The 25,320-nt window shown below is 39.0% G+C and overlaps 1 protein-coding gene across 6 annotated transcripts in view; it reads right to left on the reverse strand.

Moving 5' to 3' along the window:
- Nucleotides 1-753: 753 nt before the first annotated feature.
- Nucleotides 754-25,320, reverse strand: part of ADAMTSL3 (ADAMTS like 3) — a 180,202-nt gene continuing 155,635 nt past the window's right edge. For 5 of the 6 annotated variants that reach the window (XM_057429785.1, XM_057429861.1, XM_057429701.1 and 2 more), the window contains exons 22-30: nt 23,202-23,329; nt 22,670-22,798; nt 11,755-11,937; nt 9,620-9,739; nt 8,347-8,559; nt 5,731-5,914; nt 3,129-3,333; nt 2,159-2,268; nt 754-1,438 (exon numbers count right to left, since the gene is read on the reverse strand). In XM_057429785.1, the coding sequence (XP_057285768.1) occupies nt 1,216-1,438; nt 2,159-2,268; nt 3,129-3,333; nt 5,731-5,914; nt 8,347-8,559; nt 9,620-9,739; nt 11,755-11,937; nt 22,670-22,798; nt 23,202-23,329 (1,495 nt within the window). In that variant the 3' untranslated portion in view covers nt 754-1,215. Of the gene's footprint in view, nt 1,439-2,158; nt 2,269-3,128; nt 3,334-5,730; nt 5,915-8,346; nt 8,560-9,619; nt 9,740-11,754; nt 11,938-22,669; nt 22,799-23,201; nt 23,330-25,320 lie in introns of those variants that run through there. The other variant, XR_008975027.1, reaches the window with a different exon arrangement.

Below are 25,320 nucleotides of genomic sequence, written 5' to 3' on the forward strand. Positions count from 1 at the left end.
TTGAATGTACTTCTGTACTCCACCCGACAGCTAATATCAGTAAAACATATCCTGTGAGAGCAACCCTTAAGCTCAAGCTGTTTATGAAAATAAAGTTGTTGCCAAATACTTTACAGCTACAGGCCACAGCTTCTATAAATTTAAAAATTGTGTTAAATTTGATAAAACAATGAAAACAAAACCTAGGGGTCAACAGTTGCTGCATTCCAGAATTCTTCAGAGGATTTTATGGCTTTGCTTTTCTCATAAGTTAAGGACAGTCAGCACTATCTGGTGCTTTTAGATAGTGCTATTTCCCCTGACGAAATTGAAATGTAAAATTTTTACAGATGGTATGTCATGATGTTATATTCCTAATCCAGACACGAAGATCTTTAAAACATTAAAAGTTCCATTGCAGAGAGTGGATAATAAAAGTTTCCAGAAAAATTGCTCTGTCCAGCATACCAATCTGCAATACTGGTTTTTCATTAGCCCCCCGTTTCCATTTACTGTTATGACTAATGTCTTATTTGCAAGTGTATACTTTGAGCAGGCTAGTTTAATGAACCTCTCTTCTCACTCTTCACTGCAGCATTATGAACTTCCCACAGAAGAGTTATATTTCGTGATGTGACTGACAACATCTTTGTTTGTAGGTGTCTATCAAGCATAACTTTAGTTGCTTTACAAATGTACAGTAGTGAGTTGTATCCTTGCATTTGCCTTCTGAAAAAAATATATTTAAACATTAAAAGGCTTTGTAATGAACTTTTTGTTGTAATTGTAAACAACTGGTGGATTCCTTGGTAGCTTTGCAGTTATTTTACTTTGCATTTCTGGCAGCAGTGGACTCCAAGCTGAGCTAGGTCACAAATAAGAGGTGTGATCTCACTGCATCCATTTACCTATTTTCTGTTTCATAAAACTACCCCATCTTTCAGGAATTAACAGCTTGCCCAGAGACTCATGAGTCACAACTGGCGCAGTCATGTAGGGAAGTTTGCATAAAACAACTTCCTAAATATCCTGTTTCTAAAAGTGCTTTTGAGGCTTTAATATCAAACTGGCCTACTCAGAGAAAAATAACCCCAGGACTGTGAAGTACTCCTTGGAGAGGATAGTTTTACCTTTGATGTACAATCAAATGCTTGCAGAATCATTAGCGTACAACTGTGAGTCACTTTCTAATATAACTGCTACAAACTATTACTATGCTCATATATAAATAAACATTTACACACTGCTGCAGGCTGTGCCATTGCAGTGTTGCCAGGTCACTGGTCTCTTCCTCCATCCACAGTACTGATCAGCCACAAGTTTGTTATTCTTTCTGTGTACACAATACACTCGTCTTGACTGAAATCCACTCCCACAGTCCACACTGCAAGGCCTCCAAGGGCCTGTCCGCCAGTAGACATCACATGCCTCTGAAGAGCAGTTTCTTCTGACAGGAGACCTGTGAAGGAAAATAAATGGCAGTGAAATGTTTGCTTTCGTGCTATACCATTATTTGCAGAATGATAGAGCTGATGTTGGAAGGGACTTTTTGGAGGCTGATTTGTGTTTTGAATATCTCTAAGGATGGAGACTCCACAGCCTTTCTGGGTAATCTATTCCAGTGCTTGAGAGTCCTCAGAGGAAAAAGATTTTTCTTATATTTATGTTGAACTTCCTGTATTTCATTTGTGTTCATTTAGCATGCCTCGCTCATGAGGAAACAAATGACAATGCCTTGTATCTTCAAACCAATTCATTAATAGTGGAACAGAAGAAATGTCTTGAGGAATACTTAACTGACCCTGAAATGTTGCATGCTCTTCATGCATAGCCTCTCTCCTGAACACAAGTAATGTTTCTACGCTGACACTGAACCTCCTCAAACTTTTGAAGCTGCCAAAGTGGAATCCTGGCTCTCAGTAGTACATGGAAGTTTCACGGCATACTTCAGCGGAGCCAAAATTTCATTGTGTGTGGAGTGAAAGTGCTTTGACATGCTCACAATTCAGAAGCATTTCTACAGCAAAGAACTGTGAAGAGCTGGGCTCAGTAATCTAGAAACACGATAACAATTCCCATGTATGCACTTGTTACCCATTTATTCCCTGCTCTTCATTGCCCTGTATCTTTAATAAGATCATCTAAAGAATCTAACTTGTAACTGCTTCAAACTGCATACCTCTTTCTTTCATCGCAAGAATAGTTTGACACCAAGGATCCATTACGAAGTTGACATATAATGTGACGATGGTGTAAGCCTACAGGGCGGCCTATGCAGCGACCAGAACACTAGAAAGTGAGAGAAAAGAATGAGGGGGGAGAAAAAGAAACAAATAAGTTAATAATAACAGAAATACCCTTCTAGGCAGTTACCCTGTCATAATTCTTGATCTGCATTTCTCCTTCAAGCATTCACCTCTGCTCGGATAAGGTTTCTGTGTAATTTTGCCAAGATACCGACTTTGCTGCCTGCTCACTACCTGTTCATAAAGCTAAATCAATTACCTGTGTTCTCAGCATTTTCCATTGCTAGAGCTGCAGCACCTTATCTGTAGCTCTGACAATCACAAACTTTCTTGCTAATGCCTGTATCAGGAATACAGCAACAGTAATCCTCTTAATTCACTTCTCTGCTCATTGAATAGTAATGGCTCTGTTAATAATCATAAAAATCATATCAATATGGACACAAGTTTATGGCACAAATGAAAAAACAGAAAACATAAGAAAGCAGAGTTCTGTGTATTAAACACTTACAACTGCTGTTGAAGCACATTCATATATCTATCTTTGGTGACTTCAAAAGTACAGCTATGCAAACTGTTCTTAGAACACTGCAATGAAAGCAATATACTAGCTTAAAAATGGAATGCATAGTAATGGATTAGCTTATAAAGTATATACTGAAACTAATCCTTAGGTTTTGGATCATGTCTTCAAACATGATAAAACTAGCTCACACATCACAAATTATTGAAAAAAAAAAAAGGATTTGCAATTCATGGGTCTGAAAGGCAATTTCAGCTAGTGCCACACAACTCTTCCTTTAAGCAACAGGGCTCAAAGAGAATAGGTGTTCAGCCAGTGGCATGACAACCCTGACACACTTTTAAGGTCTAAGGAGTTTCCACACAGACTCTGTAACATACCTCTCCTTTTGTCTGCATTGTCCCCACTGCACACAAGGGACCCAGACAGGGTTTCCTTCCCATGGGACGATCTCCATGTATGCAAGCCTCCGGCAGCACTGTCAGCACACTGCCATTAGCTTTCACTTGTTGACAAGTTATTTGTCGATAGTGAAATCCACTGCCACACGATGCAGAGCACTCAGACCATGGACTAGTTATCCACCTACAGGATGCAGAGACAAATTTACAGCAGCCATGAAAGCATTGCAAACATCCTGGTAGTTTGCAGGGATCTGTTTGCAAATAAAAACCAAGAGAACCTGTCATCGCAACAGAAGTCAGACTGCTTGTACTCAACAGGTTGTCGTAGGTAAGCCCTGTAGACCCCACTGGATTTAACATTTCTGAAAGAAGGACAGCATACTTTCCCCTAACTTATAAAGTGAATGGTACCTGATGTAGTTACGGCTAAGATGACAAGTGTCATAACTCATGCAAATTTATTACATCAAGATCTTGCTAGATAATGGCTCAAGCAGAACATGTTATTTATTTATTAGAAGTTGCAAAGACTGGTCTGTCTTAGCAGCTAGGAACAATACTGGGGAAGCAGCAAGTGGTAATACAATTTATTTGATTTATTTGACTTGATCTTTTCATAAATCTAAGCTAGGAATACGGAATGGAACTTCATGTATAGCACAAGTGTGATAATAGGAAAAATACTCTATTTTCTTTAGCAATTCTTTTATTTTCTTACAGTCAAACAGCTTATATCCATTAAAGGCAGATTAATCTTTTACAGTCTTGTCCTTTTTCTCCCCTTTCAAAGTACTTTCACAAACATTTGGTGCAGTGCACCACAGCAAGTCAGCAAGGCCCAAATTTGGCAAACACTTAAAGCACAACTTAAGCATATGCTTAAACCCTTATATTTGCTTAACTGCACTTCGATGCTGTGCTGGAGAGAAGCAATTAAACATACACAAAACGCTTTGAATAACAAGGGCTTATGCCACTGACTGTACATCTAAAGACTTTACAGTTCTATGGATATTTTCCAAACAGTTGCCCTGGGATGAGGAGATCCTGCAGGAATCAGTAAGTGGGGAAATGGAAGGGGAAGTCTGAACGTTTTGTACTTCCCTCCCAGGTCAGTAATCACAAGGATGAGGGGGAGGTTAGAGGCATTAGGAACCAGACACAGGGCTATTTTCCAGGCATCTGGGATGCTTTTCCCATACAGGAAGTGTGGAATACTTCATAAAAATAATTCATATGTTAGCATTTATATATAATTCAAGGTAGTGTTAAGTATGTGAGTATGCACACAATTCCCTTCCACTGGTGAATGCGTAAAGCCAAATTAAAACCAACATAGGTCTAAGCATTTTAATAACAGGGAATTTAGGTCCCAGGCTGTTTATGAAATAACTGATGGGTGTTGGTGGTGAATACTCTGGGTCCAGCGATAATCAGATTGTTAAATCATGTACTGCAGTCCACTGAAAAGGCATGGCCTTGCACAAGAGAGTACTCTTGTATCCTCCCAAGTCTCTGTCTTCTGCTCTGAATGGCTGGATTTTAAGAGGGAACCTGCAACTGAGTCTGTGTATTTCAAAATACTTGCTCTATTTCAGTATTTTTCCACTGGCAAAAAGTTTGCTTGTTATGGGCTGGCTGGAGTTCAGACTCCCAATTTCAGATGATCTGCATTTTTGGTTGCTAATAATGAAATATAAACAAATTTCTCTTGCGATTTATCTGTTGCTATGTTTTCTGTATTTAGAACACGGTTTAGAACATACTGGCAGGATGCTCTCCCACAATGTCAGTTAAGGTCTTAACACTTCTCTCCAAAAATTTTCCAGTGAGGGACAACTCCAAAACGTGTGCATGACTTTTCAGCCCTCACAGATTTTTATGCTGCTGACAGTGATGGCCAATTCTTTTAAGCATCAGAAAGCACTTGTTTTGAGGACTCCTGTGGGATTTCCTGCTACAAACCTAGAGCCTTGCTGAGCTGGAATGCTCAGTGCAATTCAGGAAGTCTAGAGGTAAGGTTTTGGCTTTTGGAATCAGATGTTGTGGTATACTTGCCTGTGATATAAAGATTTTTGCACCAAGATCACAAGATATCCCTGTTGGTCCAGTGAGAAAATTGGCAAGGGAAGGAAATGCATGGAACGCGACACTGCGGTGAGGGGCATTAGAGACAAATGAGGCATTCCCCAGCAAACATCTTACTCAGAGCTCTGCTGGCATGGAAGGAGAGGAGGTGAACACAGAGTATCCTGGCTGCTCTACACATGACAAGTTTTCTCTCTGTGTGTTGGCACAGATTCCACAAAGCTAGCACATCAGTGCCGCGGAGGGACCTCCAGCTTAGCTTCTGAAGTGTGGCAGCAGCAGGACTTGCTGCGGCAGCATGGAGACTTGCAGAGATCTCATTTATCCTGCTGAATCAAGTGCTTCCCTAACTTGCTAGTGATCTGTTTTCACAACCCTTATGCTTCAGCGTTCATGATGAACCAAAACGCCCATTTCAATCTCAGAGTACAAGCACAGAAACATTCAGTACACATAGAGCACATGGAAATAAGAGTAGAAAGGATTTTACCTGGCAGGGCAGTCATCTGTGTTGCATGACTCGTAAGTAATCACTGGCTTTTGCAGCTCTCTGCATAATGATTCATTTACATTCTGTTTCTCTGCGTTCATGCACTGTAGCCTTCTGGAGCGGGTTCCTGTGTTCCCACAGCTAGTAGAGCAAGTACTCCACTCAGTATATTCCCATTTATAATCTAAGAAATGCAATTGAAAATAGCATGAGAGAGGCACTATACATTGTAACTGTGTCGCATTTCAATTGATTTGGCAGCATATTCTTTAAGCTAGATAGACACCGCATCGACTGTGGAACAGCAAATATTTCAGCATTGTGACAAGGGACCATAAGCCCAAGTAGAATTTCATCCTACTCAGCTTCCCCTCAAGTTCAGCCCTTACATATGAGCACAGAGTTCTCTAGAAGGCAAATGGGATCAGCATATGTGCACACGAAGGGCAGAACCTAGCTCACAGTAGGAACTAATGAACTTCTTTTAAAACTTTCATAACATTTTTCTACAATGAGCATTAAAAAGAGGAAACTGTAAATCAGGCTCTCCGGGTTTCCTGCTGTTCTACAGTGAGTTTATTCTGAAGAAAACTCATCTTACTCCAGACACTTCACATAATTTCAGGATTTAAAGGAATCCTGTGCTAAACTATAGAAAAGTATTTAATGCATAAATAATTTGCCACTGAGGCACTGGCAAGATGAAAAAGGAATTTGTTTTAAAGAGCATTTTATATTAAAAACCGATCACCTCTAACAATTACTACCTTTCTATTTAGTCACAATTCCACACTTCCCCTTGCCCTACAGGTTTTTTTTTTGACACTTGGTAAAAGATGAAGTACTGTGCAATGTTGACAGATTTTTATGTGATCACAGAAGGAGTCAGATTTTTCTGTAATAACCAAGAATAATTGATAGCTACCAGCTGTGTCCACAGGCTCACTCTTCCAGCACATAATGAATTCTTTAACTTATTGTTTTTCAATGTTTCCTTATTACTTCTGGGTTTCTTAAAATAATACAAAAGGGCCTTTTTCAAAGTGGAAATAGTTAAATTTACTGACTGAAAGTATGATGGAGAGACTGTATTGTTTGTTTAACTAGGATGATACTGCTCAGAAGTGCCCTCAATATGCCTACTGTGCAAAAAACACCAGAGGAGATTTTGCAGTCTTACAAATGCATGGGTATTTTAGTAATGAAATGTTTACATAAGCATCGTTAAAGCTCATGATTAGAAAATGATATTGCCCCCAAATTCTGACCAGCCTGACTGGAAAGGGTATTGGGCAACCAAAAGGCAGCCCAGCTAAAGACTACAGGTGGATAGTTTAACACGTGGCTGGACCTGTTCAGAAATTTTAACTTTAATGAGATACGCATTAGGACCAGGGTTTGCTGAACCTCTATTAAGATATTTTCTCATTCAGTTCATTACTGTTTTGATTTACTTTTGTTTTAAAACTAAATATTTTGATCACGGATACGTTTCAGTAAAATCACTTTGTAAACGTAACTGACTCAACATCCCCATACCTACCAGAACCATTCTCACCCACAGAAGTAAAGCACTGACAGTCACTGAGAATACACTTAGACACAGCGCAGGGAACTTTTAAGATGTGATCTTAACTGTTAGGCTCCTTTGCACAAACAGTTAGCCAAACCATATTGATATGTTAATAGCTAAAACACATACCAAAACTTTCAATTTCAAGAGATACTTGCTTTTAAACCTCATTTGCGTCCCCCAGGTATTGACTGGTAAGAGGTTTGAGGTATTTTTAACTGTCATATGGAGTTTGGTGCTTTGCTGCCAGACTTTAATAGGGTCTAAGTTTCTGTCTTTTTAAAAAAATAATTAAAATGTAACTCATTTCTGAAGCACTTTAAATATATAAAACTTATAAAACGTTTGCAGATACTGCCTGCTGTATTGTCCTGCCAATGCACATGTAAAATCCTTGTCAAATTCATCTATAATTCTCAGTTGCACATTTTATAACCTACTAATAGAAAGGTTGTTTTGTGCAAGTGCATTACATTGGAGAACATTACAAAACACTCGAAAACTTAACATTGAGCTGAAGAGCGTGCAGTGTACCCTAGTACACTGATATGTTTAAGGGTGACTACACTAAGATGGCTGTATCATTGTCATGATGCTGTAATATGACAATTATTAAAATTATTTTCATTATAATGAAGATATTTTCAAACACAACCTCAAAGTCAGCTTTATTTCAGTTTGGTGTGCTATCCTGGAAGCAATTTGTATGATTTATTGAAGGGGAAGCTGAGAAAACCTGCCCAATTTAAAACTGTTTAAGCAGCAAGACACTGAATCAGGCAACATTCTCTCAGCTTCTTAGCTACACAGGTATGAAATGAGAACCCCCACATGATAGCTGGGTACACATTAATCCGCATATCCAACTCTGAGTATGAACGTTGTCTAATGACTTAAATGGGACTATTCATATATGTGACGTTAAACACTAATTTACGAATTACTTTCTATGTATAAAAGCAGGTTAGGTTTCAGGAAAGTCTTTACACAGTGAAAGAAAATATTTTAAAATTTAAGAATTTGTCATATAATTTTCAACAAACCTTCCTTCTTGACATTTACCCAGACTGACATTAGTTTTGCACTAGCTGAAGTCCAACACTGGAATTGTCCAGCAAATTGACCAGAGCTGGTGTTCACCTCTAGGATACGACCCCCAACCAGGGTTCGGTATTCCAAGGTCTTAACTTCCTCAACGGGGTTGTCTCTGAAAAGCCAGTTAACTGTATTTCTGTAGCTTGGCAGCACCGGGCAACCTAAAAATCAACAGCATTTTAGCAAGTTTTCCTAAACACATTAAAATGTTTGTGAATAAGTATTATATACGTAGAAGACCTTAACAGTCTAAATAAAAACAGGAGTATGCATAAATTCACTGAAGTCCAAGCTACAACCCAAAATCCTGACTGTCCCTTGAGGGTTATCAGCTGTGTAAGCTGTTGTATGCAGTTCTTTGTATTTCCACTTTCAGTAAATTACAGAATCATAGAACAGTTTGGGCTGGAAGGAACCTTAAGATCATCTTGTTCCAACCTGGGCACATCCCACTAGACCAGGTTGCTCAAGGTCCTGTCCAATCTGGCCTTGAACACTGCCAGGGATGGAGCATTCACAAAGTCCTTGGGCAACCTGTTCCGGTGTCTCACCACTCTCACAGTAAAGAATTTCTTCTTTACATCTAACCTACACCTCCCTTGTTTAAGTTTAAACAACACTACCCCTTGTTCTTACAAATTTAACTTCTATGTGAACAAAGTAAGTAGGGGGAGCAATTATTTAAATAGAACAAATATTTCATCCCAGACTCTACAATATGCAAAGAGGTTTGCAACAAAAGAGTTTTTCTCTCTTTTGGAAAGGAGTCAGGAACACCTTAGAGGAAATCCCTGCGTTTTCACTCCACAGGAGCATGCAGGGACGGCAACAAAGATATTCATTTAGACAAAGAAAAAAGAAAAGAACAGTTCCAGAGCCCATCTGAACCCCCTCCCATAGTTTTCAGGTCTTTAGTCCCATGGTGAGTCACCCAGACAATGCCTAAAGGGTTGCCCTTTCAAAATATTTATTGAAAAACTGAATCAAACAATAATTGTGTGCCTACTCTGAGGCCTCCTCCTGATAACAGAAAGCTTAGCAATGGTTAGGAAATCCAGGTGGTCAACAAACCTGGACTCTTTGGAATTAAGGAAATCCAGGTGGTCAACAAACTTGCACTCTTAGGAATTACACACATTTCTCCACGAGGCCCCTTCCCTTTTAATTAAATGAATAAGCAATATAATTTAACTTATAGATACAGAAGAAAAGACAAAGTACCTATTCTCAGTGGATCTCCAGGTAGTACACTGACATTTGTACCAATTCCAGATGCCATTATAACACGCTTTCTTCTGCTTCCCTTTGATAATAGGGTGTTATTCTCTATAAATCTTTGTTCTGTAAGACAATGCGTAAGATATATTCTTAGCAAGAATTAAACCACAGTGCTAAAAAACCCCATTTGTATCAAAATGCCCAACACGTTACTTATGAAGCAGAAGGATAACAGTGCTTTGGTATTCTTCAGGATGAACTTAATTTATCCAGTTAACTATCTAACAAATGTATTTGAGATATATAAACAGGGAAACAAACTATTTATACATGTTTATGCAAGTTTCTCAATCGATTTTATTGAATTTTATTTATTTGAAAAATAAGCCTGTAACACTTAAGAGTAAAACCAGGATTCGTAGGATGTATGACGTATTTCCTGTTTCTCGTGACTACGTTATTTATCATTTCAATGCCAGTCATTCACATACAGAAATATTAAGAAAAATATTTCTGTCAGTGGAATCAGGCCAATTCCTCTGTTTCATTAGATGGAATTATAACAGTGTTACAACAGAAAAAAGAAAAAATATTCTAAAATCTCATTATGCATAGAGATAGCATAATGTATGCAGAATCACATGCCTATCACTATAGCAACTTCTTTTTATCATATGCCAGACAGAATAACTGCCAAAACCTGGCAATTTGTCAGTAACACACAGTTCTTGCCATTCAGTCAACATTTCTGTTTTAATGAATGTGCATAATAGCTATGATTCTCCTTCCAGCATGGCTTAATCTTTTGTTATATTCTAACTTCTGTGGGTCAGGTTTTTGTTATATTCTGACTTCTGGGGGTCATTTTACATGGATTCAACATTTTTCCTTGGTGTACACAAAACCTCCTATTTGTCCATGTAAACACTGGGACAAAACAGTCTCAGAACCACAGGGAGACCAGTCCCACACAGGCAACAGGCTAGTTGCCTCATCAGTCCTTAGGAACTTAGATTAGAAAAGCTGCACAGATTTTGCTCTACTCGACTGCCCCAGGTCAGGCAGTAATTGCCGTAGCAAGGTCCAAAATGCTGACATGATGTTGCTTTAGAATCAGTGCAATCTGCAGGCCCTGACAGCAAAAGTCTTCTGCTGTCCCTGTAGTTCTGCACAGCCAAAAAATATTGCTGAATTTAGCCCTCTCCTATCCACTCCAGGTTTATTTGGACTAACATCATGTGACCAGGAATGGAAACGAAGTTCAGAGTCTTGTGAGCAATCTTCCCAGTCACATCATTATAATAATATTCCTTTCTGGAACATCTGAAGTTTTCAGGTACTCCAGGAAAACTGAAACCAAGACCGGAGCTTTAGTCTACACTCATCCTCACACAGAGACTTCTATTATGTCTTCGGTACCTCTTCCTTGGCCAACAGATCCAAACATCTATAACCTGCCTGACACATGTGTGCCTAAGAAAGGAAGCTTTGTAGCAGGACTGGCCATGTGTAGCTGTGTTGTACTTTGTACAGCAAAATGGTGAGAAAGTTAATCTCTAGACGTGAATGATCCATTTATTAGAGCTATTTGCAAGGCGTGATTGTATTATACAGTATTACATTATTAATCTACTTACAATAGAGTCATTTAAATGGAGTTTTTCTTTACATTTTCTATTCTGAGAGTTAGCAGCTCATTTTCAGAATTTTTTGTTTCCTATGTCCCCATATAATAAAATAAAACACAAACCAAGCCTTTTCTTTCATTTCACTGCATTTTCCTGCAGATTTTCTCAATAACTCAAGCCCTAGATAAAAGTGCTGGCAACAATGCGACAGTGGATTTAGTTTTCTAATGTGTCTGCTGGATTAATGGTTGCTATTTGCTGCCTGGAAGCAAGAAGATGGAATAAGTTTTGAAGAAGTCACAAGTCAAACCATCTGCACCTAGATCCACTATTTAAGGAAACACAAAATAAAGAACAGAACCCAGGGAATCAGATGCAATCAAAAATTCCAGGTTCATAATAAAGTGCTAAATATCCCCCCCCCCCCCCCCCGACTATTTTATTGGTTAAATTTCATAATGGAAGTGGCTCGATGTTGTTATCAGTAAGGAATTCTCATTTAGCACTTACCAGTTAAGTGGATAACAGATGAAGCTTCAGCTTTTCCAAGAGCATTAGTTGCTCTGCAAGTGTATGTTCCTGCATCTTCATAGGACACATTCCTCAGAAACAAAGAGCCATTCAAACTCAAGAAAGAATTGATTTGTAGAATGTCTTTCTTCTTATACCACATTATATTTGGTTGGGGAACACCTTCAAAATGCAAGTAATCAAAACATTTATTTGCAAGAGATAAACCATAGATTTCATACTGCACACTGTTACCATAACACTCAAGAATCCTAAGTTCCTTTGTTGTTTCACAATTCATATAAACCAAAGTAACAACACTGAAGCAAATCAAGTACTTCTTCCACTCACAACAGAACTTGAGTCCTATTAATATTTCAGTATCCCACTGAGATTAAAGGTTAAGCACTGTAAGGCAAGCTCACAGAACAGCTTAAAACACTGCTACCAGTCCTACGAAAGCAATGTCCTTCTGTGTCCTGCTACTAAAAGATGTGAGAACATTGACTCCAATCAGGCCCAACTGACATAAAGACCTGCACAGCATCTTTTCATTCGTGCCCAAATATATGAAGGAAGTACTGAATATTCAATTTCTAATTAAAAATAAAGAAAAAGAAATGGAGGCAAAATATTTCTCTTGAAGAAAAAAGGATATACTTAACAATTAGATTGGAAAATACACATGGCCAGTTTCTCCCAAAAAAGCTCTGGAAAGCTTCTCCAATTTACAGATATCATATGTACAACTTGTAACAGTGAAGTGTGAAGGAAAAGACAGAAAGAGATATTCACACCTAACCGAGGGGCCCAGTTGTTAAGCAACCTCACGATGTTTTAGAAATCCAAAGGTCTATCAACATACACACTGTAACACTTGAACACCAAAAACCAGCATTTGCAGATAACTTGCCATTCTAAGTTTCAATCAATTAATGACTTTGGTCATTTATTTTTAACTGGGTGATTTTTCCACTGGCACAGCACCAGCTCTGTGGGAGCACTTCTAGGGTTTTATTTTCCTCAAACATTTGTCTTTAAGAAGGTATTTTGTGAGTTGGCAAATCAGATGCTCCATTGCTTGTGCTCTGGGTGAGCTGCTGCTGCAGAAGTGCTCTTTCAAAGCTCCGAAATCCTAGATAAACCACGAGGTAAGCCTGGCCTATGTGGCATAGTGACTAGCCGCAATGGTGCATGAAGGCACATGGCACAAGACAAGCCAGAGCAGTTAAACTGCTGTTTACCTGAACTCTTTCTTCTCTAAATACATTGGTCAGCACTCACTGAAGACTACCAAACCAGGTTCTGCTATAGAAGCTGACCTGACTGTGGGACATTTGGAAGTTTCAGCCATGTTGAATGCTAATTCAGCCTCCTCTCTTCACAGATCATTGTGCAGTATTACTTTACAGATGATGTCTTCATGATGTGGAATAGCCTTTAGGAACAACTTTAACATTTCAATCACTGGCTTAGCACTTCCAATGCACACCTCAGGATTTTCCTTTACTGTAATAGGAACCAGACATATTTTTTGGAACCTGCTATCCACTGAAGGAGAAAGCTCCCCCCATCATTTTGTCTAGAAAAACAGCAGAGAAACACTCTTCTGCATAATCACAGATTTTATCCTAGACTATTTAACACCTGTTCAGTGCTTTTAAACTCATGAGATTTTGTTTTACTGAATAAAACTCCATAAACAAAGCACAAAACTGCAGGGTGCACAAGGGTCCAAAAAACCAGGCTGGTTTTCAAGTTTCCAGAAGAAGCTTTATGCCACTTCAAAAAATCCTTTTGGAATTAGGATGAGATCTTTTTTTAAGGGTCTTTTTTCCATTTTACCCCTGCTTTCTGGCTAAAGTGTACCATTCTCAGACATATTTTTCCTTTACAGTGTACTTTCCATGGCCATTCAGGCACATATACTTACTATACAGATGGGCTGAAGAGGTGTTGTGAGGATCCTGAGCTGTTTTAATCTAAGGCCTAGAGGTTTGCAGCCAGAATACCCGCACTGGCACCAAAATCCAGCAGATCAATGAGAGCCAAAAAAAAGACAGAAGCAGCACGGCTGAGATGGGACTGAAGTCAACAGATTTAAAGTCAAATTCCACAAAACATAAAAACATTTGGAAAGGCTCAAATTTAAGCTTTTAACCTGAGCCTCTATCAAACTTCAGCCCAATGTCACCCGATGATACCTCCTCCATCCGCTCTCACCACAGCATTCAGAAATGCCCCTCATTCCTGGAATTTAACTTAAAATATTTCCTTCTTCCAAACTTGGTTTGTATCCTAGAGTTTATCCCAGAAAAATTACCATGTCTCTACTCTCTGTCCATGTCTCATTCAGAGGCATGTAGAGCCTTTTAAAACCTGGACTGGAGTTCAGTTTGCAGAAGAAATCTGCAGAATAACTTTGCCTCTCATTTTAAGTTCAGAATCAGGTATCTGTCGCACACCTTAAACATAGTTAAGTTGAACCAAAGGATTCCTCTTTCTTTCTCCAAAGAGCAGTATACATTTCTCTCTGGGGGAAACAAGCAAGGAATACCACACACACGCAGGTAAATCAGACCAATTCTCATGTGAATAATGTGAATACACAAACGTAAATTCTAGGTTTAAGGAGCAGAAGCATGGACAGAGCCCTGCACGGGAGTCCAGCAACCAGCCCAACTGAAAGGCACAATGAAATCATCCAAGCAACCTTAGAGGAAGTGTGTGGTGGGGGAAAGCCATGAAAAAACATCAGTTAAATACATGGAGAAAACAAGACTATTACGTATTATATGTGGTGACAGCATGCTGTCACTTTAGACCAGAGTTAATGTTATCAAGAGACCTTCAGGGTGAACCCATGAATATGAGCTGATTGAGCTGAAAATAGTAATGGGGTAATCACAACACTCCTGCAATGTATGTTACCAAAACCACTGCAAAGTAAGACTTTTATCTAAAAGTCAATAATTTCTATGTGAACTGCATGCCCCTGTGCCAGCCTCTTCACAATCATTTTGAGGACCCTTCAAGCATTTGCATTTCATGGTTCTGTTTCTTTCCCCAACCTTTGTATTATGTGAAAACTGATCCACTGTCTGAGAGCGAGCCTGGGAAATACCAGGACATCTGCTTAAGAACAACTGGTATTTGGAATTGAGCTCTTTCTGTGGGCTCCTGGTTAGGTTTCCATTAAGAGTGTTAAGGCAAATCCTCAGCTTCAATGCTGAGCTAAAGGAAAAAGGAAGATATCTTTCAGAGAGGAGTTCAAGGACCTGTTACAGGCTGGAGTACAGCGTGAAGGGAGGAGAGGGGGCAGCACAGTGCACATGCGGCAGTCAGGATACAGCTCTGTGTTAGAAATCAGGGGACTCTACCTCTGTCTTTGAGGGGAACTCAAACCTGGGGAGCACAAATGTAATATGAACCTTTCGGAGCTATGCATCCGGAGAGATGCAGTAGAGAATACAGGCAGAAAAAAAGGTTTATTGTGTGGTGCTATCTGCTGATAGATACCCTATAACTGGTTTAAATAAATAAAGCAGGAGAAAAAGACATCCTTTATAGTCCAGCTCCTTTGCATCATTTGGCAAAGCAGTGTGTACATTTCAAGCTCTTCTGGACAGCTTGAGTTTATCTCTATGTTCATATTGCCAGTTAAAAAACCTTTTTTTTTGCCATAACTCCCATAAGACACTGAGTTCCTGTGTATACTGTAGTTTCTGGAATTCCTATCGGGGTAAACTTACTGTTGGAGGATACAAAAGAGCCCTATTTTTAGGTGTGTATTTACCTTTTTTAGTAGTGTCTGTGCTTGAAGGTACTTTGCATAAACTTCCTTCTCATACCATAGCACGTAACACAACCCCAAAATGCTGTCACCATTTATTCATTTCAAGTGTAAAAGGTCTTGTTATGCAGATTTTAGATGCTTTTCCTTTAAAGATTAGACTCCATAGCAAACTACTTCTGAGATAAGATTTTTCCTCCCTGCTGGTATGCAGCACTGTACACAGAGTGAAGTCTCATCCATCAGCTCTTGTGAGAAAGCAGGCAAAGCACACAGTTCCCACATTCCTCCTGTGACAAAAGTCTTACTGTAGCACTGCAAAAAGCACCAACTTTCCTACACAGGAGCTGCAGGAGAGAGTTCAAGATATCATCAAAATGCAAAAAAAAAAAAAGCTCTTTTTTTCTAGGCAAATATTAAGGCCTAAAACCTGCACTTTACCCTTTAGTACTCATGTAAATAAAACTTTAAAACTTTCAAGTACTGTTTTCTTATCCAAGTAGAAACTAAACTAATAAGCCAAACACGAAGTGTTAGTGCTTTGTTTTCCCCTCAAAAGAGCTAAAATTATACTTAAGGTTTGGGACATACTTGTAGGACTTCATGGAGGAATTAATCCTGCACACAAGGCTCAATTCTTGACTCCCCTTGACATAAGGGTTGATTTACGCAGAGACTTCACACTGTCTTCAAGAGCCTTTTTCATTACAGAATTGTAGTGAGAAGAGTTTCAAGCTGGAGTTCCTGATTTGATCCCCAGCCAGTACATAAAGGGGAAGAGGTAAGAGATGGACTGTAGCCACCTTTGTTTCCTTCATATCCCACCTCCAGGCAAATGCAGCTGGGGATGAGCCCAAAGATATCGACTCACCCAAACTGCCAAAGGTTCAAAATCCCTGAGTGCAATTCAGATCCCAGTGATTCAAGTGGGACATCCATCACTGACATCCGCTGGTAGCAGAATCAAACAATCATATCCTATGGCTCCAAGTCAGGAAAGCACTTAAGCACAGGACTAAACCCATCCTTATTAGGGAATGCAATTAAACACATGCTTAAAACTAAGGATAGCTGTAATTGTCCTTCATGAACAAAGACTCATTCCTGAACTCAGGCCTTCTTAACCTTAGGAAAACCTTAAAAAAATCAGAATCTTACTCTTGCAATGGACCTAAATCCTCTGATGTTAAAAATTTCTACTATAGACCTAAGCAGCTATAAACTTTAAAATTAGTTTAATCTATTTTTCTGACCTCAAACACAGGTTATTTTCCACTAGCACTGGAACAGCTCTAAAATACTCAGTGTTCCATGAAAAAAGTCATTTTCCACCATGAGTGGCGCTGGGACAGCAAATGTTATGGAAAAAACCTCCAGATCCGGATGGGACTGTGAAACACGTGTTTAAGAAAAAAAAAAAAGAGGAAAAAAAGGAATCCACACTATAGGTTGCCCCTAAAATATTCAGTGTTCTAAAACAAATTTCCTCCATCCTTGAAAGCCCTGTGAAATATTACACACCATAAAAATCTTGGCCTACTAACTACTTGCTCTAAAACATTGGATATGTCTTCAGAAATTTTTCCCCCAGCTATGTAGAGTCTCATAAAGTATTCTGTATTTCCCACCTGAGAGCAAGGAGAGCTGTGCTGGCACAAACCACATTTTGTTGCACTTCACTAAAGGTTTACCTAAACGTCAGAGGCTAAATTTGCATGTCACCTTTCAGAGGAAACAATTCTGGATCAGTAATACACACAATGGGTGTCATCTGATTATTATTTATTCTGCACACACTAACACCTGCACTGGACTTAGCAGAAGACACAATGCAATTTCTTTGATTGATATATCTTCGTATTTTCTCCAGCAGAAGTCACAAGCTGCCTTTATATTCATCTGAACTATGCTTGGGTAATCGGCTTCTAGTGAACCCTGAAAAGCCTAAACCATACTGCTACTGAAATTACCTGAATGAATCTTGCCAACTTCATGGGGAATAACAGCCTGGGACAGAGAACCAGCGTGAGATATTTTGGCACCTCATTTGATCTCCAACCTGCCCTCTGGCACTGCCTCATTCTCCCACAGTCTTTCAAAGCTATTGCCTCTACATCTTCTTCCCAGCCACGCAACAGCCTCTCTTCCTAGGTGGTAGCAACATCTGGCAGGATTTAGATATACTTACTGACATCTGGTGGTCTCCTTAGAGGGGCTCCTGAAGCAAGACCCCATCCCATCCCACTCTTTCTACAACTCTGTCAGGTCCTGTTTAGTTCTCTGGCTGTCAGCTCAAACAGAACTTGATCTTTTTTCCATCTGCAGAAGGTTAAGGCTAATATTTTTCAAAATCAGGCATTTAAAATAAGGCATCTATGCTTAGGCAGCTAAAGAGTATGAACTCAGATCCTCTTAAATGCAGAAATGACTGCTAAAGCCAATTCTGTAGTCGACCCCCAACAGAGACTTGGTTGGTGTGCATTAGGGCAATTCCACAATTCAGCACTGTTATCAGAGACTGTTTTGCCTAACTGGTAGTAATGATACTTTACCTTCACTGAATAGCCATGCTGCATCACCAAGGACCCAGACATTTCTGGTCATGAAGTAGCTACATACCCAAGGACTTGGAAAACAGAATTTTATCAGAATTAAAGAACTACACAGGTAATGGCCTCAAGCTGCACCAGGAGAGGTTTAGACTGGATATTAGGAACAATTTCTTCACTAAGAGGGTGGCCCAGGGAAATGGTGGAATCACCATCCCTGGAACTGTTCAAAAAAACATGTAGCCCTCAGTGCCATGGTTTAGTGGTGGACTTGGCAGTCCTAGAGTCATGGTTGGACTTGATGGTCTTAAAAGTCTTTTCCAACCTAGTTGACTTATGATTCTATGTTTTTATCCTCACAAACTCTGTAGGCTAGATCTACATTAGCAAGTAGTGGAGGGCAACAGGCGTGTACTTCAAAATAAACATAGTATGTACCGAGATCCCAAACCCACACCCAATGTGTGTTTGGATGAGTGTTGCTTTGGGCTGCTTGGTGAATCTTGCCTGGACTCTTGGACTTACTGCCCATTAGTATGTGGAAAGTAAAAGGTAGAGGCCCCAGGCACACCTTTTAAGTGTAGTCATATCAAAGAAATTCAGTTTTCAGGCTCCCAGATTGTTACAAGACACAAAGCAAAGCACAATTAAGCTTTCGAGGTACATCTTTCACTCCTTCCAACTTGTACTTGTTCCAAACAAAAACTAATATAGATGCACATACAGTAAAAAGAAGAATAAAAAGCAACAGATTTTCCTTGTATTGCACTAATTATAAATAGCATCATTCCTTTCTTCCAAAATAAGTCTGTACTTATTCCTTTAAGCCTTTGAAATCCGTAATTAATATCTTTTAGAAAAACACGCAAAAGTCCTAAAAGAAACCAAGAGCCAGAATCCTGTGTATTAAACTGCTATTTTTCTTCACTGAGATGTCTTCAGAGGGGTTAAGCATAGAAGACAAAGAACAGCATCAAAGATATATTTGGAATAGCGTGGGTAAATGAAGGAACAGATGGAAAATCAAAAATCGTGATATTTTTCTGGACCTGTTTCAAGTTCCAATACTGACAGCAAGTAGCTGGTCCATCTTTGTGAGACGTATGTGCAGAAAGATGGACCCTGATTCAACAGGTTTTGTGAATTCCTAACAATTTTTTATCAACACGTTTTTCTTACAGAGCCAAAATATACTCATAGGAATGCAGAAGTTGGATGAAGAATGGAGTTTCTACTTTTAAAAGCCTCTGTGCCAAGATATTTCAGAGATGCAATACAATGCACACAATGCAACCAACCTCAGTTCAGTGTATGTCCCTTCTGCTCTCTCACCAGCGGGTGGCAGACAACGCACATTTTATACATATTTTCATCTCTCCCTATTTTACTTCAGCTCGGAACTTTCAAGGTTTCACAATAAATGGAGTCTGACAGTTTTAGTTTATTTTAGTAATAATCACAAGACGATCTTTTCTGCAAATACAATAAATGTTATCCAAGAGCAATTTGGAGCAATCAGTATTGATATTTATACCATGTGTGTTGATTGAAAAGCTCTTGGCTGTAAGAACGGAATATGAATCTATCCAGAATGTTATGAATAACTTGTAGCACATGCTCGTGTGGGAGCTATAAAAGTGAGTTTATTATAATTAGTGGAAAAATAGTTTTGTTATAAATGAAAAAGAGAAATCAAGGCTATTAGCTTCAGCAGTTTAGCTAACTTTTCTTAATCTTTCCTTTGATGTTCTTCTGCTTATTAGGATACGCTCCTCTTTAGCATTTCAAAGTTTTTTTCCATCTGAATGTGACTTTTGGAGTGTGCAAGACAGACTTTCAAAGGGGTAAAAAGAACCAAATCAGTAACAATGAAAAAAGTAAAAACCCTGCTGTCAGCTGGCTAACCCTGCACCTAATATTAAACCTTACGTCTTTGCCGTTAGAACCATCAAACAAGAGTTGTCCTGTGTAATGTGCCCTAATGAACCCGGGGCCCCTTAAGTGGAATATATGTAGTTCTCTTCAGGCCTTGAATAATTAAAGGCTGTATTGTACAGCTATTTGCCAGGCAGCAAAGGAAGCTGGGAAGTATATCTTTCCTTACATCACCTCTGTTCTACCTTTCCCAGCTGCCTTTGTCAGACTGGTGGGCAGGCTACTTCTACTTCCAGCTGAAGTTCTGCTCTATGGCATGATATCTCTCCTAAAGGAACCATCAATTTACCATTTTGCATAAGTGCAGAATTTTCATGTGTTTCAGAAAGAAAATTCCTGAATACTTACACTGCTAGACACAAAATGTACAACTAAATACATAGAGAAAACTATCATTTGAACAACTACAAAAAAGTATTACAGGTTTTTCAGTCTACAGAAAACCCCCTCAGAAATCAATGCAGTCAAGAAATTTAAAAGTAATTTGAGAATTCTGCGAGTGGCATGGCACTAATATTCTTTCACACACATAGAGACACCTTCTCCATTAGATGGTTCTTATGGAGAACTGTTTTATGAGCTAGCAAGAGTCCAACAGATCAGATACATCTGCTTGATGCCACTGAGAAATCTGCACGAGTAATGTCTGTGTAGAAGGATCCTGCATAACTATGTAGCAGAATGTGAACACAAGAAGTCTTATATAGCTACACCTCACTCAGGACCTGCAGAGAAGTTGTCATCCACAGAGAAAACACATCCTTCTTTCTGAGCATTCAGGAAGAATGGCATTGAGGAAAAGGTGATCCAGATCTAGCCAAGGTCTCCCTGACACTAAAAGAATGGCTCTCTTATAATTACTTTTACAGTTCATTCTGAGAGAACCCCAGATGATTGACAGTCACAATCCATCACTGTCCAATAGCATTTTTACTCTAGATATTAATTGTAATGATTTACAGTGGTATTACTCCAAGAAGGCAAAAGGTTATTACTGTAAATCAACATGGCTGCTGAGGAGAAAAGGACCCTTGCAGATTCATGTTGCCTGCTTGAAGGAACAGAACTTTTAGAATGCATAGAAATATTAGCATCTTCTGATTCAAACTCTTTCTTGTCTGATAATTCACATAATGTTCTATCAGCTTCCACAAAGTTCTCATCCTCTTACACCACAAATGGACTTATGTTGGGGTCCCACCTATCAGACAGATATGTATTAGCATAAAACGCTGTTAAGTTCAATCTTCTGAAGTCAGTGGCTTATTACTTTTCATTAAGGAAATGAGAACAGAAAAACTGCTTACATCATTGCATCAGTTTTTTTGCTTCTAGGCTTAGTGACATTTTAAGACATGCAAGCTCTATTTTATTCACAAACAGTAATACTTACTTCCTTGGCAATGACAGGAAATAAAGCAATTAGATAAATCACTTTTTAAGTCAACACTGGTGTCTTAGCATAGCTAAAGTTTGGCTCACGAATATACACAATTCTAAAACATTTGGAAATCTACAGTCCCATGTGAAAATATTAATTTATATTTAAATTGGTAACTGCTTACCCATCCTAACAATATTAATATTAACAGTGTGACACTAACTCTCTGCTGAATTTGAGATGTAGGTCAGTTGTGCATAGAGTTGCCAAACTATAGTTGGAAAATATTACTTCATCAAAGAATGAGCCTTGGTACAGCAGTGAGCAGCAGAGCCACATGTCCTAATATACATCAGCCTGGCGCCACTATTGTATGCAGAACTATTTGCATACATATATTTCTATCACTGCTCGTGTTCAGTATCAACATGCCTTTGGATATGCACTCCCCCAGCAATACGAATGTGAATGGACTGGCTTCTCTGAAGTCTCTCTTTGCACTTCGAGGCAATTTTCATATACCTTCTTCAACAAGGTACAAAAGGCTGACCTTGGCTTATTAAATATTTGACAGAATATTACCACTGTGAGTTAAATCTTACAATTTAAATGTAACAGATAGCAATGATGGGATTAAAAATATGTACCTTTCCAACAAAGGAGTAGAAAATAAAATGAAGCTGTGATCTGCGTAATGCATGGGGCTTCTGATTAACATTAATGCCCCTCCACAGATGTTGAGCTAGAAAATATCTGTATGTTCATGGCTCGGCATTTGTCTTTGTTTCCTTACTGCAGCTGCAGACCGATGGCTCTAAAAGGTAAGTTTACTTCACCATCAGGTTTAAAGTTCTATTACGCTACAGCTGGAGATTTCATTTTTGGTTTTAACAACAGTCTAGACATATGTGCACCTCAAATAGGGATAAGGAAAGTTCTCTGATGAGCAAGTCAGCTGGCCATGCCTGCTACTGCTGCAAGATAGTCATTCACTCTGGTGGGCTTTAAGCTCTTTAGTGGAGCCTCAGACAACTCCATGGAAAGAAAAGTATTTTTAAAGGCAAGTCTGTTTGAACATATACATATGTGTATAAATTAAAGTGACAGAAAAGAAATAGTGCTGGTGTGGGTGACATGCCTAATAAAAGCATGACTAATGATCAATGATTTTCTGCCTTCACTGGTAATTTCTTTCAAGATGTAAGGTAAACTTCTGATTTCAGCGTTACAAGGAAATACAGTGCAGTTCTTTCTTACCTTTCATGGGACATTCAACTGTAATATTTGCTCCAGTTCTTGCCGCAATTGTACCTCCAACCACTGCCGAGAGACTGCTGGCTTCCAGATTTGTGACATTTAACACAGAGGACAAGATGACAGGCATCTCTTTGAAATTAAAGGAATAACCAGTTTTAAAAGCTTTATTTGACTTTTAAATGTAAATTCATTGTGTCTGGAACAGAATACAGCTTGCAAAACAACGGCCAGAAAATACAGGTGGGATAGATACAAGCGGACTGAGTTCACATCTGCTGTGTTTTAGGGCAACAGTACCATCTTACTGCTACCTATTAAATCAGGCAGAGTTTCAGGGATTTCCAACCAAAGAAGCTATTTCACATTGGAGTGGGGATGGGTGCTTAAATACACATATATATGTAAAAAACAAACAAAACCAAAAAACAACCTCCCCCCAAAAAAAAAACAAAACCCATCCAAAAACCACCCAACCACAAAACCAAACAAAATACCAAAACCATGTTCAACTCTGTGGCTGCTACAGTCTTACCTGCACGCGATATCAGTGATGTTTCCATATCAAACCCAAAGTCATTAACCACCAGGCATCCATATGTACCAAGTTCCTTTTGAGTAGGACTCTGAATCTGCACTTTTCCAACAGTGTCCAGGATCACCCTGCACAATATTCAAGGAAAGAGCAGAGTTACCACCCTGGGGCAAACCCAGCTGAATCTTCTTGCAGGAGTTACAGATACAGCAGCAAAACTGCTTTTTAGGGTTTGCCATTCTAGACCAGTGCATGCAGTAACAGTCCTGCCTCCTCTCTGGCGACAAAGGGAAGCACTAAGAGATACATGCATGGAAGATTCTTCAGATGTCCTCCTTCTACAAAGTTGTGTCCTAGTTGCAGCCCTTGGGGGGACAGTGAGTTTGCTACTGCAAACCAGAACCCCTCAGGAGAAGCAGCATGAATAAATCAGACTACCACAGTTAAAAGTATTAGGCTTGGCAAGAAATCTATCTCTCCAGAGCAAGCTTTGTTTTCAGCAGGACTGGGAAGTTACAGATGTATGGTCTAATTTGACTTCTAAATTACTGTAGGCTTTGCGGTCTTTTGGGGGTGGCTTTTGGTGGTTTTTTTTTAATTTTTTGGGGTGGGGAGAGGAGAAGGGGAAAGAGGTGTTTGTTTTGGTTGGTTCATTTTGTTTTTAATATTGTCATTATTAAAGCTAAAGTCTTCCACCAAAACCTCACAGGTATCTCGAATATCTTGCCTGCTATCTGAGGGACAATATAGGAAAGCAAGCATCCCAGCCTGGGGAAGAGGCTGAAAACAGCTGCCTGGGCTTTTCCCCCTTGTAACCTGAGTTATGCCAAACACTCATTACGTTCAAAAAACCTGTAGCTCTGTCATTCCGAGTACACTTACAAAAGAGATACACAAAAACATATTAAAACTACTTGTGTCTCAACAAAACAAGTCATCTCCTGCATGGCTCAAGTGTGGCCACCTACAGGTAAACAGCCCATTTGCCTCTTCACATTCTTTTTCAGATGTAATGCTATTAACATCACTGGCCTTTGAGTTCACACACACATGGGCTTGAGTATAACAAACCTGGCTGTGAAAAAATAGGAAAGAAACCCACTTTGTCAGTGTATCCCTTAGGAGCAAGAATATCTGTCTAAGGCAACTTATGGAAGTCGACATTAGGAATCACACAGACACACGTGACTAAACAAAACACCATCATGTCCAAAAAATGAGAGTATCACTTGCAACAAATTAATGGCAAATTATGCGTATTTTGCAAAATAAACATAACCAGTGGGAGCTATATGGTTCCAAAAACATTTGTGCTTTTTTACATGGCTTAGTTTTGATGTCTTTGCTTTAACTGATAGCCCTGCAGAAGTGTATTTTTCTTGGCAGCGCAGTTAATCAGTTAAGTATGTTGAGAAATAGCCAAAAACACCTTTATCATTTCAGAATCATTTTTTTTTCATTACTCAAGAGCTAGCTCTAATTCCAAGAGCTCACACATGAAGTTAACGCTAATATCATCAGGTGAGCTTTTAATTTATCAGCAATGAAGTAAAAGTATTTGCTCAGTCTTGAGCAAATATCTGAGTATAACACACTTGCTGTACTTGTCCTTCAGGTATAGTTCTCCAACATGATGGTAGTACAGGTGCTTTATTATTTTGTATTCCACTCTCCTCAATAGAAATACTTGTAAATTCTACAGTACTGGGAAAAAGAAAACCAAGCATAAAATCTCATTCTTTCTTTTTAAATTGAAGGTACGCAGGTACATTTACCTAAAGATTTACTGTGCTGAAAGATGGTGAGGGTACCAGTGATGTATTCCCTCCTTCAGGAGAAAGAATGAGTAAGAACTAAGACTTTTCATCTATTAAAAGACGGCACAAGTTTTTAATGTGTTCCCACTATATCTCTTATCTAAATGAATCCAGTAGGCTTCTGGAGTATAAATCTGTTCCTTTTCTGATGCAGCTGAAATAATTAAGACAGATCACAAAATACAGGTAAAACATCCAAACCTAGCAAAAAAAGGCAACCCTTTCACGTAATAGTGTAGAAATGGATGTTAGTGAAGCCAAACAACATGACAGACACTTGAAAGAAAAAAAGTAAATTACTT

Source organism: Pezoporus wallicus, unplaced genomic scaffold (assembly GCF_028554395.1).
Source record: "Pezoporus wallicus isolate ANWC-B61680 ecotype Strahan unplaced genomic scaffold, APGP_CSIRO_Pwel_v1 contig_3952, whole genome shotgun sequence".
In the NCBI taxonomy this organism is placed as follows: Eukaryota; Metazoa; Chordata; class Aves; order Psittaciformes; family Psittacidae; genus Pezoporus; species Pezoporus wallicus.